Below are 22,045 nucleotides of genomic sequence, written 5' to 3'. Positions count from 1 at the left end.
GGATCTGAATCTACCTAAAGTGGGTACAGATCTGTGTCATGGGGCCTGTCCTGTGAGGGCCACCCCTTCAAGTAGAAGAGTCAGTGGATGTGTGTCAGTCAAGAGGATGCTAGAGAGTATCCTGAACATAAAGTATTTCCATCAAGTCTGTTGCTAGAGAGAGCAAGAAGACTTAACCCTTCCATACAACTGGCAGTATGGTCAAAGCAGTGTGTCTGCTTCCACAAGTAATCGGGTGAGGCCAAGTGAGAGTTGTCCTTATCTACTGTGAATAGTTCAGTTGGAATATCCCACTATTCTCTTCTCCCATCCAAGTTCCACAATAAATATTAACAAAAAACAAATACCCTAGACTCTTTATTGAGTATTGAGCAAACAGGAGCAAGGAGAGATATGTAAAAAAAACTCCACCAACTGTCTGCAGGTAATAAGAGGGAGGCCCAAGAAGTCAACACACAGCAAGCCCTACGGGGACCGTGCTATAAATTCAATTATTTTAGGTTATTTTAGGTTTGTTTTACAATCGAATGGTGCATGTTGGTGTTCTCCTTTTTTAAATTTGAAAATCCAGAAAAAATGTTTTACTTCATTATCTATGTAATAGTTCTGGCATTAAGTTGATTCAAACTGTCTGGCACTGTGGATGTGGAAATTTAATAATTCAGATTTTCCCTGCAGGCTGTAAATGGTCTACCATGTAATGTTTTGGTTATTAGACATCCGTTGCCATTTACCATTTATCTTTATAAACCAAATGACTTGCAGGATTTCTGACCTGTCATTCATGACCAGATGCTGAATGCAGAGGTACATGAATAAATAAAATGTTTTAAATACCAGGAGTTTGTTGAAGTGTGCGGACTGTTGATAGATCACATAGGACAGGTGTAAAAAAAAATTCACAAGGTAGTGTTCTTTGCCTGTTTGATTACTATATGCTAATGACCTGGGCAGCTGACATTCTTCATACTTTACATACCAATGACATGGGCAGCTGACATTCTGCATGTCTAAATAATACTACGTAAGAATTCTGCACCATAAAAGCAGACCCTGCAGTAAAATACATGGTCTGCCTATATAGTCAATGCACCTCTTCAGTGCATTAGTAGGGATGATCGAACTTTTGAAAAGTTCGGTTCGACCAGAACACCCGAACTTCCCGAAAGTTCGGTTCGGATTTCAGAACCCCATTGAAATCAATGGGACCCAAACTTCTGGAATCAAAAAACACCATTTTGAAGCCCTAAAACCCAATAAATGCCCCTAAAAAGTGCCTAGGGTTCTGGGTCATGCCCCAGGGACTATTAATCACACAAAAAAAAGTTCTTAAAAATTGTCGTTTTTGATAGAGAGCCAATTATTGAAAAAATTAAAAAAAAAAAAAAAAAGAAAGATTTCTTTGGATTTAGTGTCTGTGGGGTCTAAAATGTGTACCTGTGAAGTTTCAGCTCTGTAGCATGTCCAGAACCAGAATTACAGCATACCAAACCTTCAAAAATGACTTTTTTGCTTAACCGCACCTTTCTTTTGCTCCTAATCAACGGCTCAGCCAATGTGTATGATGGGGACATAATGCAGTGCACTGGGAACAAGATTAGAGTTTTTTTGGAAAAAGGTGCTGTCTCTTTAAATGTGCATATAATTAACGGGTGTATTTCCACAATGGGGCTATTATTACCAAATGTTTCAAGAAGTCCAAAGATGTATGTAATTGCACTTTATTTCATGTAAAATGGTGTTTGGTGCACTTTAACTTGAATTCTCACAAGAAACAGACATATATGCACGGATACATTGAGGGTTAGGGTTAGGGGTAGGGGCCACAATGTAGTGCACAGTGAACAAGATTAGAGATGTTTTGGATGAATACTGTTGTCTCTTGACTTTGAATAGAAGTGAAGGATGCTTAAAAATTGGGCATTTGGTGGTGCGGACGATGCCTTGACACCATATCCCTATGAAAGTGCTGGTAATGAAGGCAATAATTGCCTTTGTAAGGAAAAAAATTACAATGATATGCATCTGTGTGACAGGTGCGCAAAAATTGTTGTTTGGGTGTTGGTGGAGCCATACCACTGTAAGCCCAAAGAGCTGGTGTTGAAGAAGGCGTAAAAATTATGAAGGTGTGCACATGTGGAACAGGTGCGCAAACATGGTAGTTTTGGTGTTGGCGGAGCCTCCCCACCATAACACCAAAGAGCTGGTGTTGAAGGAGGCCCAAAAATTGTAAAGGTGTGCACCTGTGGAACAGGTGCGCAAACATTGTAGTTTTTGTTTTAGCATAGCCTCCCCACCTTAACCCCAAAGAGCTGGTGTTGAAGGAGGCCCAAAAATTGTAAAGGTGTGCACCTGTGGAACAGGTGCGCAAACATTGTAGTTTTTGTTTTAGCATAGCCTCCCCACCTTAACCCCAAAGAGCTGGTGTTGAAGGAGGCCCAAAAATTGTAAAGGTGTGATCCTGTGGAACAGGTGCGCAAACATTGTAGTTTTTGTTTTAGCATAGCCTCCCCACCTTAACCCCAAAGAGCTGGTGTTGAAGGAGGCCCAAAAATTGTAAAGGTGTGCACCTGTGGAACAGGTGCGCAAGCATTGTAGTTTTTGTTTTAGCATAGCCTCCCCACCTTAACCCCAAAGAGCTGGTGTTGAAGGAGGCCCAAAAATTGTAAAGGTGTGCACCTGTGGAACAGGTGCGCAAACATTGTAGTTTTTGTTTTAGCATAGCCTCCCCACCTTAACCCCAAAGAGCTGGTGTTGAAGGAGGCCCAAAAATTGTAAAGGTGTGCACCTGTGGAACAGGTGCGCAAACATTGTAGTTTTTGTTTTAGCATAGCCTCCCCACCTTAACCCCAAAGAGCTGGTGTTGAAGGAGGCCCAAAAATTGTAAAGGTGTGCACCTGTGGAACAGGTGCGCAAACATTGTAGTTTTTGTTATAACCAAAATGAGGTTCTGTGAATGTAAAGAGAATGAGAGGAGGGTTTGAGGGTGGCACTATGGTCCAGGCTTAAACTAAGGCTCAACTGCCACATCCCAACAATAGCCTAGTCTACAAGGTCTGCATCAGGTGCATCAAAGCTTGATATCCACGACTGATTCATCTTAATGAATATCAAACGGTCGACTGAGTCGGTGGAGAGTCTCGTTCGATGGTCTGTGACGAATCCTCCTGCTGCGCTGAATGCCCGTTCCGATAGGACACTGGAAGCAGGGCAGGCCAACAACTCCATGGCATACTGGGCCAGTTCTGGCCAGTGGTCTAATCTTAAGACCCAGTATGCCAGTGGATCGGATTCGTCACATGAAAAGCCCTCTGTGTCACTTTGTGCCCTCACGTAATCGTCCACCATGTGATGCAGACGCTGTCGATGCGACAGCTGAGAGGCCTGGGCGGTGAGGACTAAAAAAAGGCCGAAAGGCATCTGTCAACCGCACGCCTTCTCCAACGCTCCTCTCGTGACCACCAGTAGAATCCATGGTAGGTTGTCCCCGCCCCTGCACCCTACGGGAGTCGGGGAACGTGTTCACCAGAATCCTCTTGAGACTGTCCTCAAGGGATTTGATCCTGTGGACTCTCTGGGTGGATGGGAAAAGCTCAGAGACTTTACACTTGTACCGGGGGTCAAGTAGGGTGGCCAACCAATAGTGGTCAGTCTGTTTTAATGGCCTTGATTCTGGGGTCCTTTCGCAGGCTCTGAAGCATGATGTTTCCCATGCGTCGCAAATTAGCGAAGGCCTGAGAAGCTGACTCCTCGGGGTCACTCATAACGACATTATCTTCAACGGGCTCCTCCTCCTCCCAGCCACGTACTACTCCAAAGTGTCCCGAGGGAGTCAAACTAGGCCTTGCAGATTGCCGCATGTCTTCCTCCTCCTCCTCAAACTCTGCAAAAGTTCCCGCAGAATCGTCCTCCTCCTCCTCTTCCACCCCTGGATCCTGCTCGGGCCTCTGGAAGCTAGGCATAATGGGGTCAGGATTCTCAGGATAAAGGGGGCCTTGAGAGGCAAGGAAGTCCTCCTCTTCCTCCTGCTGCTCTGCCTCCAGTGCCCTGTCCATAATGCCACGCAGAGTGTGCTCCAACAAAAACAGTACCGGTAGGGTGTCACTGATGCATGCGCTGTCCCGGCTGACCATCCTTGTGGCCTCCTCAAATGGCGAGAGGACAGCGCATGCATCCTTAATCAAAAGCCACTGCCGTGGTGAAAAGAAGCCCAGGCGCGCAGAGCCAGTGCTGGTGCCGTACTCGCATAGGTATTCATTGAGGGCCCTCTGCTGCGTGTACAGGCGCTGCAGCATAGCCAAGGTGGAGTTCCAGCGGGTGGGCATGTCACAGATGAGGCGGTGTACCGGCAGGTGAAACTCGCGCTGCACTTCGGCCAAACGTGCAGTGGCACTGTACGACCGCCTGAAGTGACTGCACACCCTTCTTGCCATCCTTAGCACATCCTGCATTCCCGGGTACGAGTTCAAAAACCGCTGTACCACGAGATTCAGGACATGCGCCAGGCATGGCACATGGGTTAACTTTCCCTGACGAAGGGCGGCCAGGAGGTTTGACCCATTATCAGTAACCACCATCCCTGGCTGCAGCTGGCGTGGTGTCAACCACCTCTGGGCCTGTGCCTGCAGAGTCCCAAGAATCTGAGGGGCAGTGTGCTGCCTGTCCCCTAGACACACAAGCTGCAGCACTGCGTGACACCTTTTGGCCTGAGACATAGAATAGCCCTTTGAACGTTTACGTGGTATCTCATCATATTCAAAGGACCATTCTGCAGAGGAGGGCATGGAGGAGGTAGAGGAGGAGGAGCAGGAGGGGGTAGAAGTGATCGATCTACCCGGATCAGCGACACCACCAGCTGTTTGCAGACGTGGGGGCAACACTGGCTGCAGCACCGAGCCCTGGCTACAATCCCTTCCGCTGGCAAGCAGTGTCACCCAGTGAGCAGTGACAGAAATGTACCGTCCCTGCCCATGTTTGCTTGACCAAGTGTCAGCCGTCAAGTGTATCTTACGGCTGACTGACTTGGCCAGGGACGACACTACATTGCCTTCCACATGTTGGTATAGGGATGGCAGGGCCTTACGGGAAAAGTAATGCCGACTTGGCACCTGCCATTGTGGAACTGCACATTTTGCGAAGTCACGGAAGGGAGCAGACTCTACCAGGTTAAATGGTAATAGTTGCAGAGCCAGTAGTTTAGCCAAACTACTGTTTAGACGCTGGGCATGTGGGTGGCGGGGAGTATACATTTTTTTTCGTTCCAGCATGTGTGGAATCGAAATTTGGCGTCTAGATGTTACAGCTGGTGGTGTGCTGGAGGTAGATGCGACACTGCCTGCTATATCATCATCCCTGCCAGTGGAGGCTGCCAACAGGTGACGAGTGACTATAGCAGGGCCAGGAACAGACTGATGTGCAGGTGGAGCAGATGGAGCATGAGGAGGAGCGCGAGGAGAACTAGGAGGCCGACTGACCGATCTTTGGCCCTTTTGTGGGTTCTTTAAATGCTCCTGCCAACGGGCCGAGTGGTGGATTGTCAAATGCCTGTTTAGGCAGCTTGTACCCAGGTGGTTGACATTTTTGCCACGTTTTATACCCTTCTTACAAATCTTGCAGATCGCAACTGTTTTGTCTGCATGGGATGTCTCAAAAAAGGCCCAGCAAGATGAGGTGTGTATAGTGGCCCGGGAGACAACAGGTGCGGCCTTAGATGGAGTAGGCCGTCTGCTCTCCCCTCTTGTTTGCTCTGCCTCCTCCTCAACCTCAGACCCAACATCTGATTCCATCAAAGACTGAGCATCAGGCCTGGCCTGGGAGACAACAGGTGCGGCCTTAGATGGAGCGGGCCGTCTGCTCTCCCCTCTTATTTGCTCTGCCTCCTCCTCAAACTCAGACCCAACATCAGACTCCATAAAGGACTGAGCATCAGGCTGGAGTAGATGGCCGACACTGTGGTCAAACATCTCAGCTGACTCCTCTGCCATGTCTGAAGTTGGGTCTAAGGGAGGACATGAGGTGGACATGGACTCTTCTGTATTTGTTCTGACAACTGCAGAAGACTGACCACTTTTCTCTGCCTGGGTCACTGTAGTTGCAGATGATGCCGATGATGAGGGTTTGGTCATATAGTCCACCACCTCCTGTACATACTGTGGACGTATAGCTTGGCCACTGCCGGAGAACAATCCAAATGGTGGCCTGGCTGAGGACTGACCACCACGTCCACCCCGGCCTCTAGACACCCTAGAAGCTGTGCCCCTTTCCGCAGCAGGGCCACGTATGCCTTTTCTTGGTCTACCAGGCATATTTCTCACTGATGCATTGGCAACTGTGTGCGGTGAAAAACGCACACTGCTATGCGACCCACAGTTGTCGCTGGATACAGCACAGCAAATGTGTCACGCACAGTAGCAAAGCCTTTTGCACAGTGGACCTAACGCTTTGAACAACAGGCGTTAGGTTGTCACTGATGCGTTGGCAACTGTGTGCGGTGAAAAACGCACACTGCTATGCGACCCACAGTTGTCGCTGGATACAGCACAGCAGATGTGTCACGCACAGTAGCAAAGCCTTTTGCACAGTGGACCTAACGCTTTGAACAACAGGCGTTAGGTTGTCACTGATGCGTTGGCAACTGTGTGCGGTGAAAAATGCACACTGCTATGCGACCCACAGTTGTCGCTGGATACAGCACAGCAGATGCGTGTCACGCACAGTTGCAAAGGCTTTTGCACAGTGGACCTAACGCTTTAACATAGAAACATAGAAACATAGAATGTGTCGGCAGATAAGAACCATTTGGCCCATCTAGTCTGCCCAATATATCTGAATCCTATGAATAGTCCCTGGCCCTATCTTGTATGAAGGATAGCCTTATGCCTATCCAATGCATGCTTAAACTCCTTCACTGTATTTGCAGCTACCACTTCTGCAGGAAGGTTATTCCATGCATCCACTACTCTCTCAGTAAAGTAATACTTGCTCATATTACTTTTAAACCTTTGCCCCTCTAATTTAAAACGGTGTCCTCTTGTGGTAGTTTTTCTTCTTTTAAATATGCTCTCCTCCTTTACCGAGTTGATTCCCTTTATGTATTTAAAAGTTTCTATCATATCTCCTCTGTCTCTTCTTTCTTCCAAGCTATACATGTTAAGGTCCTTTAACCTTTCCTGGTAAGTTTTTTTTTTTTCTTCCTGCAATCCATGTACTAGTTTAGTAGCTCTTCTCTGGACTCTCTCTAGAGTATCTATATCCTTCTGGAGATATGGCCTCCAGTACTGCGCACAATACTCCAAGTGAGGTCTCACCAGTGTTCTGTATAGCGGCATAAGCACTTCTCTCTTTCTACTGCTTATACCTCTCCCTATACATCCAAGCATTCTGCTGGCATTTCGTGCTGCTCTATTACATTGTCTTCCCACCTTTAAGTCTTCTGAAATAATTACTCCTAAATCCCTTTCCTCAGATACTGAGGTCAGGACTGTGCCAAATATTCTATATTCTGCCCTTGGGTTTTTACGCCCCAGGTGCATTATCTTGCACTTATCCACATTAAATTTCAGTTGCCAGAGTTCTGACCATTCTTCTAGTTTTCTTAAATCCTTTTCCATTTGGCGTTTCCCTCCAAGAACATCAACCCTGTTACATATCTTTGTGTCATCAGCAAAAAGACAAACCTTACCATCGAGGCCTTTTGCAATATCACTTATGAAGATATTAAACAAAATTGGTCCCAGTACAGATCCCTGAGGTACCCCACTGGTAACATGACCTTGTTCTGAATGTTCTCCATTGACTACAACCCTTTGTTGTCTGTCACTCAGCCACTGCCTAATCCACTCAACAATATGGGAGTCCATGCTCAATGACTGCAGTTTATTGATAAGTCTTCTATGTGGGACAGTGTCAAAAGCCTTACTAAAATCTAGATATGCAATGTCTACTGCACCTCCACCGTCTATTATTTTAGTCACCCAGTCAAAAAAATCTATAAGATTTGTTTGACATGATCTCCCTGAAGTAAACCCATGTTGTTTTTCATCTTGCAATCCATGGGATTTAAGATGTTCCACAATCCTATCCTTTAATAGGGTTTCCATTAATTTGCCTACTATTGATGTCAGACTCACTGGTCTATAGTTGCTCGATTCCTCCCTACTACCTTTCTTGTGAATGGGCACGACATTTGCCAATTTCCAATCTTCCGGGACGACTCCTGTTACTAATGATTGGTTAAATAAATCTGTTAATGGTTTTGCCAGCTCACCACTAAGCTCTTTTAATAATTTTGGGTGTATCTCAACAGGCGTTAGGTTGTCACTGATGCGTTGGCAACTGTGTGCGGTGAAAAACGCACACTGCTATGCGACCCACAGTTGTCGCTGGATACAGCACAGCAGATGTGTCACGCACAGTTGCAAAGGCTTTTGCACAGTGCACCGAACGCTTTGAACAACAGGCGTTAAGTTGTCACTGTATTTTGCTGCCTAGCAAGCTCGTACACCTGCTGTGATAGAGCAGCACTGTGCCACGTGCTCACAAAACAGAACCCTCACACTTTCCCTACAGAAACTCAATTTTCAAATCTAACTAATGTAGTACAAAGTTCCCTAACTACACTAGATATCCCTTTCCACTAAATAGAAAGCTCCATACAGCAGAAGACTGACACTGTCCCTTAAGTTTTTTTTTTTGTAACTCTAAGAACCAGCACAATCGCTGTATCTATCTACACTGGCTGTAAGCTAAATACAATTCTGCTATATGGAGCTTTAGAACCACTCGATATATAGGAAATGTAGTGTAGCAAGCAGGAGTCAGACAGAACTGCTTCAACTCTCTTCAACAGGATCTGGATAACTGTGCTAGGGGTTAGGCGGGGCCATCTCATATAGTGTGGGGCGTATTCACTCCTGATTGGCCTCTGGTCCCCGTAGTCACTCCAATCACGTTCCTAGGAGACTCCTGCCCCCTCATTGGCTTTTGCAGACGTTTCTGGGCCAATCACGGGCTTTTAAAGCCCAGTTCCTGTCCCAGTGCATTTTGGGCGGTTCTGGTGGCCGAATACCGAACTTTTGCCGCAAAAAGTTCGGTATTCGGCCGAATATCGAACATCCAATGTTCGGGTCGAGCCGATGGTCGACCCGAACCGTTCGATCATCCTTATGCATTAGTACATTACATGTGTACCTGTAGGCAATAAATTTGTATATATATCTACTCCTATCTTCTGCCTGTGCTAAATAGGGATGATCGAACTTTTCAAAAGTTCGGTTTGACCAGAACACCCGAACTTCCCAAAAGTTCGGCCCCGATTTCAGAACCCCATTGAAATCAATGGGACCCAAACTTCGGTAATCAAAAAACACCATTTTGAAGCCCTAAAACCCAATAAATGCCCCTAAAAAGTGCCTAGGGTTCTGGGTCATTCCCCAGGGACTATTAATCACACAAACAAAAGTTCTTAAAAATTTTCAATTTTGATAGAGAGCCAATTTATTGAAAAAATTATTGAAAAAAAAAAGAGATTTCTTTGGATTTAGTGTCTGGGGAGTCTAAAAAAGTGTACCTGTGAAGTTTCAGCTCTGTAGCATGTCCAGAACCAGAAAAAAAAAGTTTGTTTGTATATAGAATTAATAAAGAACAGGTTAGTGGCTTCGCTACTTTTACACCCGGCTTTTTGTTGCAGGCGTTGATAGGGCTTTTTTGTGGACGTGTTTGGAGGCAAGCATGATATCTGAACTTCTGTGTAGGGGTATATATACACACACACACATGTATGTATGTATGTATGTATGTATATATACACATACACATATATAAGTGTGAAAGTAGCAGAAACCTATGCTGCTATAGCAGAGAAGCCATATGCCTGTTAATTATTTCATTAGCGCAAGCATAGGTTTCTGCTACTTTCACACCTATATATGTGTATGTGTATATATACATACGTGTGTGTGTGTGTGTGTGTGTGTGTGTGTGTATATATACCCCTACACAGAAGTTCAGATGTCATGCCTGACTCCAAACATGTCCTCAAAAAAGCCCAATAAAACGCCTGCAACAAAAAGCTGGCTGTGACAGGGGCGAAGCCACCATCATGATCTATAACAGTTCTAAGAGAAACGATCTTTTCTCTATAGTGGTCACCCTGACATGGAAGGGTTTTGTCACCCTGCCATAGCAGTCAGAGTCAGTTAACCCTACACTACACTACGGTCACCCTTACACTTAACACTTTCCCTACAGAAACTAGATTATTAAATCTAACTATGGTGGAAAATAGTACCCTAACTACACTAGATATCCCTTTTCTCACACTAATAATTGCTAAATGACACTTTGAGAGCAGAAGTAACAGAACTGCTTCCACCCTCTTCCACATCTCTGTATTACTGTATTAAAATGCTAGAGATTTGGCGGGGCTATCTTATATACTGAGGGGCGTATTCACTAATGATTGGCCTCTGGACCCCCTAGTCACTCCAATCACATTCCTAGCATTCTCCTGCCCCCTCAATTGGCTTTTACTGATGGTTCTGGTCCAATCACGGGCTTTTAAAGCCCAGTTCCTGTCCCATTGCATTTTGGTCGGTTCTGGTTGCCGAATTCCGAACTTTTTCAGCAAAAAGTTCGGAATTCGGCCGAATTTCGAACAGTCAATGTTCGGGTTGAACCGATGGTCGACCCGAACCGTTCGATCATCCCTAGTGCCAAATAGGCGAAAGTGATGTGACACAGCATCCCAGAAGATGTTCTTGATCTTGACTGTATGTCTTCTTGCAATATTTGGTATGCTCCTCATTCCTCAAAAGGCTCTCTAGAAAAGTAATGGCATCATTCTAAGTAACACAGAAAATGGGGGAAAGCCAAGTATATAATCTATTCACAAAATAATCTGTGAATTACACAATTAAATGAATGCTTGATATTAGTAGCAATTATTAAAATCATCATTCAACCTTGGTGAAGTGTACCTTATCTAACAATCCACTCCCTTTTTGATTGAGGAGTCTGATGGGGGGGGTCACCTCCTCTCCAATAATGAATACATTGCACCACCCCCCTGCCCCACCAACCCAAAAAAAAAAGAAAAAGAAAAAGGAAAAACGTATCTACATGATATCAGACTCAATAAAAAAGAGAAGGGATTGGAACTGCAAATACGTGATTGCCTGTTAGTCTTTGGCCTTTCTGAGTCAGACGTAGAACATGCATGCAGCAACTAAACACAAAAGCTAGCCCACCATGAACTACAAACTTGTTCAAGGACTCAGAAATGATTGAATCAAGAGAGTCAACATTACTGTCAGACAGCTAGAATGTTTAAAGAATATCAGCATTTGCAGGATTTGCATTTCGCTCTTGATAAATTTTCTCTTTAAAGTGAACCTGTGCTTTGTCATGCAAGGCAAAGCATCAGGTCCACTTAACTACCAACTTCACCAGGAGCCCAGACTTGCCTTCACTTCTCTCCCCACTATCCAAAATAGTTAATTGCTCAAAGAGGAAAAAAAATTAAACCTCACATCTGATCTGGCTATATGATTTAACCTCCTTCCTCCTAGATGACCAAACTGGTGCTTGGCATTTGGCTTAGTGTTGTCACATGGAGATTGGGAGAGAGTCCTTAGTCCTGTGTGAGCTTTAGGTTGCAAGTATTAGCTTGTGGAGACCTTACACTCTTTGCCGAATGGAGCAGTGGGGGAGTAAAAGGAAAGAGTATAAGTGTCACGTACCTGGTAGGTAGAGCCTGAATGTGCGGAGGAAGGCCTCTCTTACACCTCTGACTCAGAGCCCCTGATAGAGTAAACAGGAAGTGCAGAGTCGCACGAGTGCCGGTGGACGTGCAGGCTGCAGGACTGCTGGTAGCGTAGAGTTCCAGATGGAGGCAGCTATCCTGGGAGTAGTTGGATCAATGCAGCAACTAGGGAGCCTCGAGGAATACTGGAAGGTAAGCAGAGTCAGACAAGCCGGGTCATACACAGAGATCAGATCAGGTACAAGTGGAGAGACTGGAGAATGGTCAAAGAACAAGCTGGGGTTGGTGCAGGCAGAGAACTGGAGTAGTCAAAGGCAAGCCAGGTCAAGATCTCAGGAACAACACAGGTAACAGGAAGCAGGACTGGCACGGAACGCTGTAGACGAGACAGCACTGATCCTGGGAGCAGATCTAGCTTAAATAGGCCTCTTGATGCTTAACTGTCATCAGGTGCGCAGCACACTCAATTCACATGCTGGGGCTTTCACATTTGCCAATTTGCCAATTAGCTTTGGGAAATTCAAGGAGCAGGATCTTGCCTGCGGTTTCCAGCTTGTCTCCTGGCAGGACCTTCCTGACAATAAGCCATTGGAAGGGTAATAAATCTATTGCATGTGCAAGAAAAAAAATTCTTCTCCCTCCTCCCTCCTTCCTCCTTCCTCCTCCCTCCTTCCTCCTCCCTCCTCCCTCCTCCCTCCTCCCTCCTCCCTCTTTCCTCCTCCCTCTTTCCTCCTCCCTCTTTCCTCCTTCCTCCTCCCTCCTTCCTCCCTCCTCTTCCTTTTAAAAAATAATTTTAGGCTGGAAGATTAGTGAAATCCCCCAAATATTATATGCAGAATTTTTGGAAAAAATTTTTAAGGCACCCCATTTACTTAAAGGACCACCCCCATGATATAGATTTTCCCAGTATAGATTGAAAACTTTAACACACTAATTAGTAGTGGGGGTGCCACCATCACTTTATTCTTGGTTTGACAAGAACTCTTGGGTGCCGAAAACATTTTTTAAAGAATAGTAATACAACATAAGCAAAAGAGGTATATACAGGCACCGTGGCACATTTGGTCTCTGGGCAGGTGTGGGAACTCAAAAAGGGGAGACCAGCAGGCACATCCCTCACAGAGTATGGGCAAACCTGAAAGATAATAATGAACTTGTAACAATACAAAGATATGCCAAATGGGTAAAGTATTTCATTTTAAATCCACAAATACATCTGGGAAACCTGCTAGCTGAGGGACACTTAGCGACTACTTTAAAGGATGGGGACCTAAGCTGTAGTGTATGGTAACTTTAAGTGGACTTAAACATCTTTCAATGATTATACCTCATGTTGTATACTAGCATTGCCCATTAAGCCCTTTAGAAAAAGAGGAATGCACCATGATCCCCACAGTATGCTAATCCAAAGGTATGTGCCAGGATCCCAAAATGTACCTCAGAGTGTAAGGCTGGTCTTTTGCACTCAAGAGCTCCTGCAGAAGTGGTTTGGCGTGAAACATGTCAAGCTGAGAATGAAGGGATGGTGGCATCCCACTCACAATTATTGTGGGATGGTTATCTATCTCTACTATGAAGATCTATTTTATGGGCCACCCATGATGATGGTCTCTTCTAACTTAATGGGGTGCCCTGCTTATGACATTCATGGTTGACTTTTAAATCATTTTAAGATTGTGCATTGTTAAAATTTCTTGTTTTTACAGGATGGTTGTAGTGCTTAAGTCCATGTTTTCAAAACTTCTACATCATGACTTTGTAATTGGGACACGGCACTGAGGAATCGCATGCTATACAATACTCCACACTACCACCCGAGTGGCAGTTAGAGCAGTCTTGTGACTTCTTCCATCAGTGCCTAGCCGAGCACTGGTTAAAGCTTGTAGGAGGAGTTTTTTCATTTTTCCCTGATTGTTCTATGAGGCTTCATGACTGCTGAACTTCTGTCTGGACAGTGCTGATTGGCCCTGTGCTGATCACATGCGCACTCCTAAGAAAAGAAAAAAAAACTCTCTCGCATTATGCACCAAACTGAGCATGTGCAGAGTGCCCCCAAGGCTCTGTTCTATCAGTAGATAGTTTGGGGACTATGGAAGGAGAGGATCAGAGAAGACAGGATCAAACAGCCTTTTAACACAATGCAGATGATTAACCCCTTAGGTTCCAGAGTATAACAAGCATGCATTACTGCATATACAGAATGATTTTACTGTTATGGGTTTAGTAACACTTTAAGCCTTAAAATGAATGGGATTGTGAAATGGAGTCAAACTTCAGTACCAAAACTTTTCCATAGGCAATGCTTTTAAAAGCTATTAATGTTCTCAGTTGAGAGTTAACCATAAATAAAGGCCCTAGAATTATTGCTCTCACTTCAGTGTGTGCACAGGTGTATGTTTGCTGGTCTCCCTCTCCTCTACCTGGCAGCCCCTACCATAGGGGACCCAGGCCTACTGGTGGGGCAGCTGAGTTCAGGAAACTTGGAGAGGGAGATTGCACTACCTGGGGTCCACCTCGCAGCCAACAGTCAACTTGTCAGATTTACATGGACCCTGGCTGCCGTGGGCAAAATTTCCACTGCTGCCAACGTATAACATGCATCAGTGGCAGCAAAAGGGTAACTCACCAGATACCGAAGAATGAACCAAGTCAATTTAAACTTCTGCATTCACTGTGTGTGACTTGTAGGCAACCCATCAGACTACAGCTGCCAGTTGAGTTACATTGCTTCTCCTTTGGGTGAGTGTGCAGATTTTCAGAGAAACAGTTCCCACATGACACAACTTTCCAGTGCTATTGTGGATCCAGTATGGACTAGAAACATCTTCTAGTACAACATATAGAAAAGAAGATCTACAACAGAAATATGCAAATTCAGCTGCACTAAATTAAATATGAGTGCTGTGACTGTACAACGGGCACGAATACCAATAGTGCATTTGTTGGATTCAGATGAGTATTAGTTTAAACTTTTACAGTGAAAAGCCGGAGGTCTGGTGTGAGGTCATCAGCCCTCCCTTGTTTTTACACTGGGAAATGTATACATTTAGCTTTGTTGTAACAAATTATAATTTATCTGGCTTTCTGAAGCACCGCTGTTCTTTTTATTTCTTTAGGCTAAATGTACACGGGACGTTTGCAAAACTCCTTTGAACGCTGGAATTTAACCACTTGCCGACCAACCGTCAGGATTTTTACTGCGGCAGTTAGCCGCTCCTGGGCAAACCGACGTAGATCTACGCCACTCGCCCAGGAGCCTGTAGGGGGCGAGCGCGTGCCGCCCAACTGCTCCGAAACGTCCGTTTATCAGCAACAGTGTACATGAGGCCTTAGAAGCTACAGAGACTATGGGATTCAGGCTGTGAAGGCAGCAGTTTTTGTTCATGGGATGCATGAGGTGCTTTTTTACTTAAAATAACAATGTGATTTGTCAACGTTGAATATACCCTATTAATTAATTTGAGATGTGAATTTTAACAATAGGTTCAACAATACTGTGTATTTTTTTAGTATATGAATAATGTATAATTTTGAACCTATGAACTTATTCATAACGAAGCTTTGCCTGATTATCTACAGGAATAGAAAAATTCTAATTTAAGATATTTATGCTCGTTTAAGACTTAGCGATATCTGCATTCTGAGCTATCTCAACTACTTTGCTTGTTTTTTGTTTTCTATACCTACAGCATGAAAAAGGCGAACTAGGTTTGACTGGCTTGTTCGAGAAACTAAACCCCAACTTTTGCCCTGCCAAAACTTTTTTTTTTTTTTTTTTCCTTAGATTGACTGGGGAATGGTTAGGATTTCTTAGGTTTTTATTGCTCTGTGTGCGTTTCTCCCCACATTCTGCCCCTGTGCCAAAAACAAGTGTCCATGAAAACTATGTAAAATTATTGCACTAATGTCCTAAGAAACAGCTGCTAGCACTACAATCCAACAAAATATTGTTTAGCAATCGAAAGAATTTAAAAAGTGCTGCGCACAATATGAAGCATAATCGATATGTATACAAAATATATCACACAATAAAGTGCAATAAACATATGTGCTCAATACATATGGAATCCAACAGGCGCAATGACATGGAGCAGGCTCAATCCAACCCGATGCGTTTTATCCACATAGACATCATCTGGGGTATAGGTCAACATCCAGCCATTGCACATATATATATTGAGGCGGTGATTAAGGACTCAAATTTTTTTCTATATATATGCGCAATGGCTGGATGTTGACTCATACCCCAGATGATGTCCATGTGGATGAAACGTGTCGGGTTGGATTGAGCCTGCTCCATGTCATTGCACCTGTTGGATTCCATATGTGATCACATACTCGACGATTATTCCTTTGAATTATTAAAAAGGAAAAAATCCGTGCTATGTCAAGCAAAAAGAATGAAAAGGTAAGCAGCCACTTAACCAATTATGATACCAGCTGTAAATGATCAATAAAAATAAGAAGTGGTGTTAAATCCTTATAGTGCAATCGTGAATAATCATATGGTAAATAATGTGGCATGAAAACCGCTAAACATGCAGTGAATAAATTATGAGCAAAATATATCCTTGGAAAAAAAAATCAATCATATGAAAGTGATATTATGAAATCGATGCAAAATCCAGTGTCATTTGTATCTGACATTCGGCCTGCCCCTGGGAAGACTTCACCAATGAGGAAACGCGTCGGATTGGCTGTTACTGAAGACATCGTGCTTGCATAGCTCATGGTGTTCCTTTCTCAAGAACTTACAATCTGCTGGTTTTTTACTTGTTTGTACCTGTTTACAACTCCTCAAAGGTACTTTTTATATATTTTAAATAAAAGGATTTAAATATATTAGCAGGCTTCACTGTGCTTGTTCATTTTTTTTTTTTTTTTATTCCTGATTTATTTGGAGCTGCTGCTGAGCCGCCACCACCTATCTCAGGTGCCAGGTTTTTTTGTACTTCTATGACCATTATAATTTATGGTCTATGCTATCTGGTAAGAAGTGTATGCTAAGTGTTGGTGCTTGGTGGTGGATTTAATCAATCAATGTTACTTATACACTTTTTTGCACTTTATGTACACTTTTGTTTAATGTTTAAAATGACTTTTTCATTGAAAGGACTTTATTTTCACCTAAAACTGGATTTTGCATATATGGAATATCCATATATTGGATATTCCAACTGAAGTGGATTATATTCCCAACTGTTTACATCTGTACTGTCCTGATACACAGTGGCAGCCTTATACTCACATTTTTAAGTGTAGACTTTTACACTACTGGAATTTTTGTTTTTCACCTATTCATTTATTTGCATATTGCACTTTCTATGGCCACAGGTTATTTTTGCCATTTACATCTGTATTGAGCACATCTTCTATTTATTGCACATTGCGCTTTATTGTGTGATATACTATATATACACGCATATTGGTTTACATATTGATTATGCTTCATATTAAGCGCTACACTTTTTAATTTTTTACAAAAACAAGTGTCACTGGGACAGAGACACTGGTTGCAATAAAAACCAGATAAACGTTCTCATCCTGATTCTGCTAAAATAAAAAAGTAGTGTTATTGTTTCCGCTGTCTATTGTGGAGATTTCTTTTCTCTGGCCCCCCATAGTTATTTGGGCGGGTGGTAAAAGAAGTTTATGTGTAAAAGGGACACCGCACCATTACAAAAAAAAAAAAAACACGAAGAAAGGGTTTTGCTGAGGCTGAATCTTATTACACAGGACTTGAGACAGCACGGCTCACCATCTCCCTCCAACAAAACATAAAAGCAACAATTATTTTGAATAAATGATACATACATACTCCAAAATGTCATTTAATAGCTGTTGTGTTTTTAATAAGACATTTCTTTCCAATAACCAACTTTTAACTTATTTAAACCATTTTCAAACCAGGAAAAAACAGAAGAACAAACCACAAGCTTAGCTATGCTTGTTCACCAATCCTGATCATAGCATACTGGTGGCAGGAAAAAATAAATGCTTTTAAAAGTTTATTCATTTAAGTAGTTTCCCAAGTAAAATGCTGGAGTGAATGACAGGTCGGAAGAGTATGGAGGACTTTCCTTACAAAAAGCTTATTCGTTTGTAGATTCTTCTCAGCAACAAGTGCTGCAAATGCAAATCTAAAAAAAGGACATCAGAACCCATACACAGCCAAGTACCTTAAAAATCCAAAAATGGGAACAAACGTTAAAGCTCAACTTCAAGAAATATGAAAACTCTCCCTTACAAATGGGGCAGTGTCTGCATTGCAAGGATTAACTGTTAATTTTTTCTGGGGAGGGTAAAATAATTTTTACTAACCCAGTGCTCTGCTCCCCTGGAAGACGGCACTCCCCTATACTCCAGTCGTGGACTGTCCCATGGCACCATCACATCCAATGTGCAGGGCCTATATCCACTCAGTCTTGATGACATCAAGACCTTCTACTGCTGGAGCATGTAGCAAAAAACACTGCAGGGACCAGTCTAGCAGAGGGGTCAGGTAAGTAATCTCTTCAACGTCCCCTAGACCTAAATGTACAGTTTACCCTTGCAGTACAGGTACAGCTCTACTACAAAGGAAAACTTGTAGGTTTCCTGGAGTTGGTTTTGAAAGCTAATATAAAGGAAGAGGAGGGAGGTCTGGCAGCCCCATGGGGTCACAGCTTTAAACACTGTTGCCGCCTTCTTCTCTGTCAAGTAAGGGTGTTATGTTACTTTGGAATGAAATGGATGTAAATAGGTACAGTAGGTTTATTAATTCACAGAAAAAGATTACACATGGTTATATCTGTCAATCCATACTTGTCTTTGGTTTATCCTTTAGAGGCAGAGGCACTTTTTATAGACTACATTACTTTTTTTCAGATTCGTTAAATCAAAACCTTTGAAATATATCAACAGATTTTCACTCAACAACCTATAATTTGTGTCATTTTTCTAATAACGTCTGTCCAGAAAAGTGTTTCTTTTGCACATCAGTTCTATAGTTGACATTTTTTGGCAGGTGTACCATGAATATTGCTTATCACAGGCATTTAACCAAAAAGACTGCTAGCTTAAATAAACCGTGGTCTTCGTTTTTTTTTTTTTTTTCTTTTATAGCTACTGTTCATCCAGTTAACATGTAGAAGTAAAATGATTCTGATTTTGTTATTGGATGTGTGCAAGCAAAAGTAGAACACTGTAATTGTTTTATCCTTCTGAACAACCAAAAACGGATAAAAGTATTTCAACATTTTAAAACTGGTGATGGAATATTGTAATAGTGATTGCATCCTACTGGAGTATGTTTTTCTAAATTGCAGTAATGCCTTTCTAGGCAATCTGACATTATCATGGTCCGACAAACAATATGTGGATCTGATTCCCCTATATAATAGAAAAGATTGTTTTGCATAAGTTCTTTTCTAAGGTTCAGATTATACTTGATATCCATATCTCCTCTTTTGTATTTGAAGTTCCTATAACTGTCTTTTTTCAATCACTAGGATGTTGGAAGATAATACAAAGAATCCCTAGAACACTCTAGTTAACACAAAAACCTATTTTAAACTGTAGAACCACACTGCTGCATCACCTTTGCAAACTGGAATTGAACTCTAAATTATTAAAGCGTTCAGCCTGTGATATATACATATTCCTCTGTGGTATTCCCATCCTCCATAAAGTTACAACATAACAGAAGCCCAACATCACTCAAGGCAGCTGAAGACCTTCAGGCCTGGTTCACCCTTGCGCAGGTGTTTCCTGCTTCGGGTCCACACCTGTTCCAGCAGCCGCAATTACCTGCATAGAAAACCCAAAAAATGCGTGTGGGTGCCATTATTCCTAATGGCACCTGCATGCACTGTAAATCGCAGCAGCTACTTCCTGGACTGGGAACCGCACTGCACTTGAGGTTTCTGTGTGGGCTGCAATTTCAAAAATGGAGCAGGGACCTATTCCCTGCATTTTTAGGAGGCACGAAAGCCCATTCACAAAGCCACAGAAGTGTGAACTGGGCCCAAGTGTATGTCTGCAACAAATCAAATATGGTAGCTGCTCTTATTAATTTAGCAAAAGAAAAGGTGCACATACTGTAAACTGATGAAGTGATCTAGTCAAAATAGTCATACATTCACACGGCTGTAACCAAAAAAAAAAAAAAATGCGTTTGCAAGCATTTTTTAATTTATGGATCTGAACGCAGCTGCATTGTTTTTAATGGAGACATTCACACAGGTGTGGAAATCTAGTCTTTGTTGAGATCAGTAACGCAGAATCCAAAAATCCGTTTTAGGACATGCAGATGTATTCTGGTATAAAAAAAAAACGGGCATTTTTCCATGTATCAAAAATGGATCTAAAACCACCATAATTTAGAGCAGGACATTTTGTATCAGTAAAGTTTTTTTTATGGCCATTTGAATATAGCCTAAAACTCTTAAGACAGAAAAAGGTTAACAAACCATACCTAGGGACTTTGGTCTATTTCGGTCAGGCAGGTAGTTTGTACATGCAGAATTGCCTACCTTCTAATGGGGGCATAAAAAAAAAATTCTATACTGATGGATAAGGACATGCAAAACAATGACTAGAATGGTGAGATCTTACAGAAATGGAAGGAAATAACTGATCTCCAAATGTGTTGCTTGTCTCAAGTATATGAAACCCCACCAGAGCACACGTCAGTCCTACTGTAACAAGGCTGATGGGTCTGAAGTGGAACTTTTTAAAATATATGCATTATATGTCTGAAGAAAACAAAGTCTGCGTGCCAACACCAAATCTTCAGGACTGAAGTATGGCATTGTTCTGATTTGCTGCATCTTGGCTTGTTTAGAATGAAATCACTGAGAGATCAATGATTATAAGTTGAGGTATTTAATGTGTAGAAAATATGCAGGCGTGTGTCAGGGCATTTGTCTTCAATCTAAGGCTCGGGTCACACTATTGCGATGCGGGAAGGCTGCGAATTCGCAGCCTTTTCCCGCATCGCACACGCACCCCCGGCAGTTCACACTGCCATATGCGATACGCTGGGGGTGTCAATGTAATCTTAACGACACCCCCAGTTTGATCGCATATCGCAGTGCGATCGTGCAGTTCGCACAGGATGGGATCGCACAAGTGTGAACCGCTGTGCGATCCGATCCTGATGCGGCTGCAAAAATGCCTCCTGTGCGTGTTTGCACCGGGTGCGATGCGAATTTAGCCATACAAACTGTATGGCTAAACTCGCACCGCACAGCTGATCGCATGTAATGTCGGAGCAGTGCGCTCCGACATTACATGCGAACCCGGCACTCGCATGAGTGTGAACCGGGTCTTAAACAAAAGATATTAGGTCATGCAGCATGAATGTGATTCAAAACCAGGGGAACATAACACATTTGAAAATTGCTTCAGTTTCCACACACTTTAATAGTAATCTGTTTAAGCAATATTTTACCAAAATACACTTCAAGAGTTTGTATAGAATGTGATATTAGCGTATCTAAAAGCAGCATTGTATTAAATTAGAAATAAATGTACAGATTTACATTTTTAATTTTTTTTTTTCTCCATTAGGTCTGGATGATTGCCTGCAGCAGTATATCAAAAATTTTGAGAGGGAAAAGATTGCAGGGGATCAGCTATTACGCATTACTCACCAGGAACTGGAGGAACTGGGAGTCACACGCATTGGACACCAGGAGCTCATTCTTGAAGCTGTAGACTTACTATGTGCACTGGTAAGCTTTAGTTTTTTTTTTTTTTTTTTTTTAAACCTTTCACATCATTGATTCTGGTAGAATTTTAACTTTTGCACTGTGGGATGTGGTTAGTAAATTATGTTTAGTCTTACAGCAGTACTCCACCCACACGTTTACTGTCCCATCAACTTTTGCCTCAGGTGAACAACTGCTGCTCTTTTATTTCCCTCCCTTCTCCTCCCCACTATGTGCCTCTGAATTTTTTTGAAGGGCGTTGCAGCATGCACACTTCCAGTCTGTAGACACCCAGCCTCTCTCAATACCCACTTTTTTTTACATGCTCCATTGGCTACAGTGGGTGATAGTTGTGCTATAAAGTCCTCTGTGGTACACATAACTTCCACACAGCCAATTTCATCTGAACTGGAAAAAGAAAACTGCAGAGCCCAGCCCCTGCCTGCTCAATCCTGGGATGGTAATGGGTAAGTTGCTCGGGGTTGTGTCTGTGCAGCATGATCCAGAATGCAAACACATGTAACAGCATGTTGTTTCTTCTGAATGAAAGGGTTTTCTGGATGCAGCCTCCCTCATTGGGGTCTTCAATGTA

General features: G+C 43.0%; 1 protein-coding gene across 5 annotated transcripts in view; it reads left to right on the top strand.

Annotated features, from left to right (window-relative positions):
* Window positions 1–22,045, top strand: part of CNKSR2 (connector enhancer of kinase suppressor of Ras 2) — a 546,683-nt gene that overhangs the window by 119,879 nt on the left and 404,759 nt on the right. For all 5 annotated transcript variants that reach the window (XM_082245580.1, XM_082245579.1, XM_082245578.1 and 2 more), the window contains exon 2: window positions 21,314–21,477. In XM_082245580.1, the coding sequence (XP_082101706.1) occupies window positions 21,314–21,477 (164 nt within the window). The remainder of the gene's footprint in view (window positions 1–21,313; window positions 21,478–22,045) is intronic.

This window comes from Pelophylax lessonae (genome assembly GCF_965119305.1).
Source record: "Pelophylax lessonae genome assembly, chromosome: 2".
In the NCBI taxonomy this organism is placed as follows: domain Eukaryota; kingdom Metazoa; phylum Chordata; class Amphibia; order Anura; family Ranidae; genus Pelophylax; species Pelophylax lessonae.
This window is presented reverse-complemented; position numbering and strand designations above follow the sequence as displayed.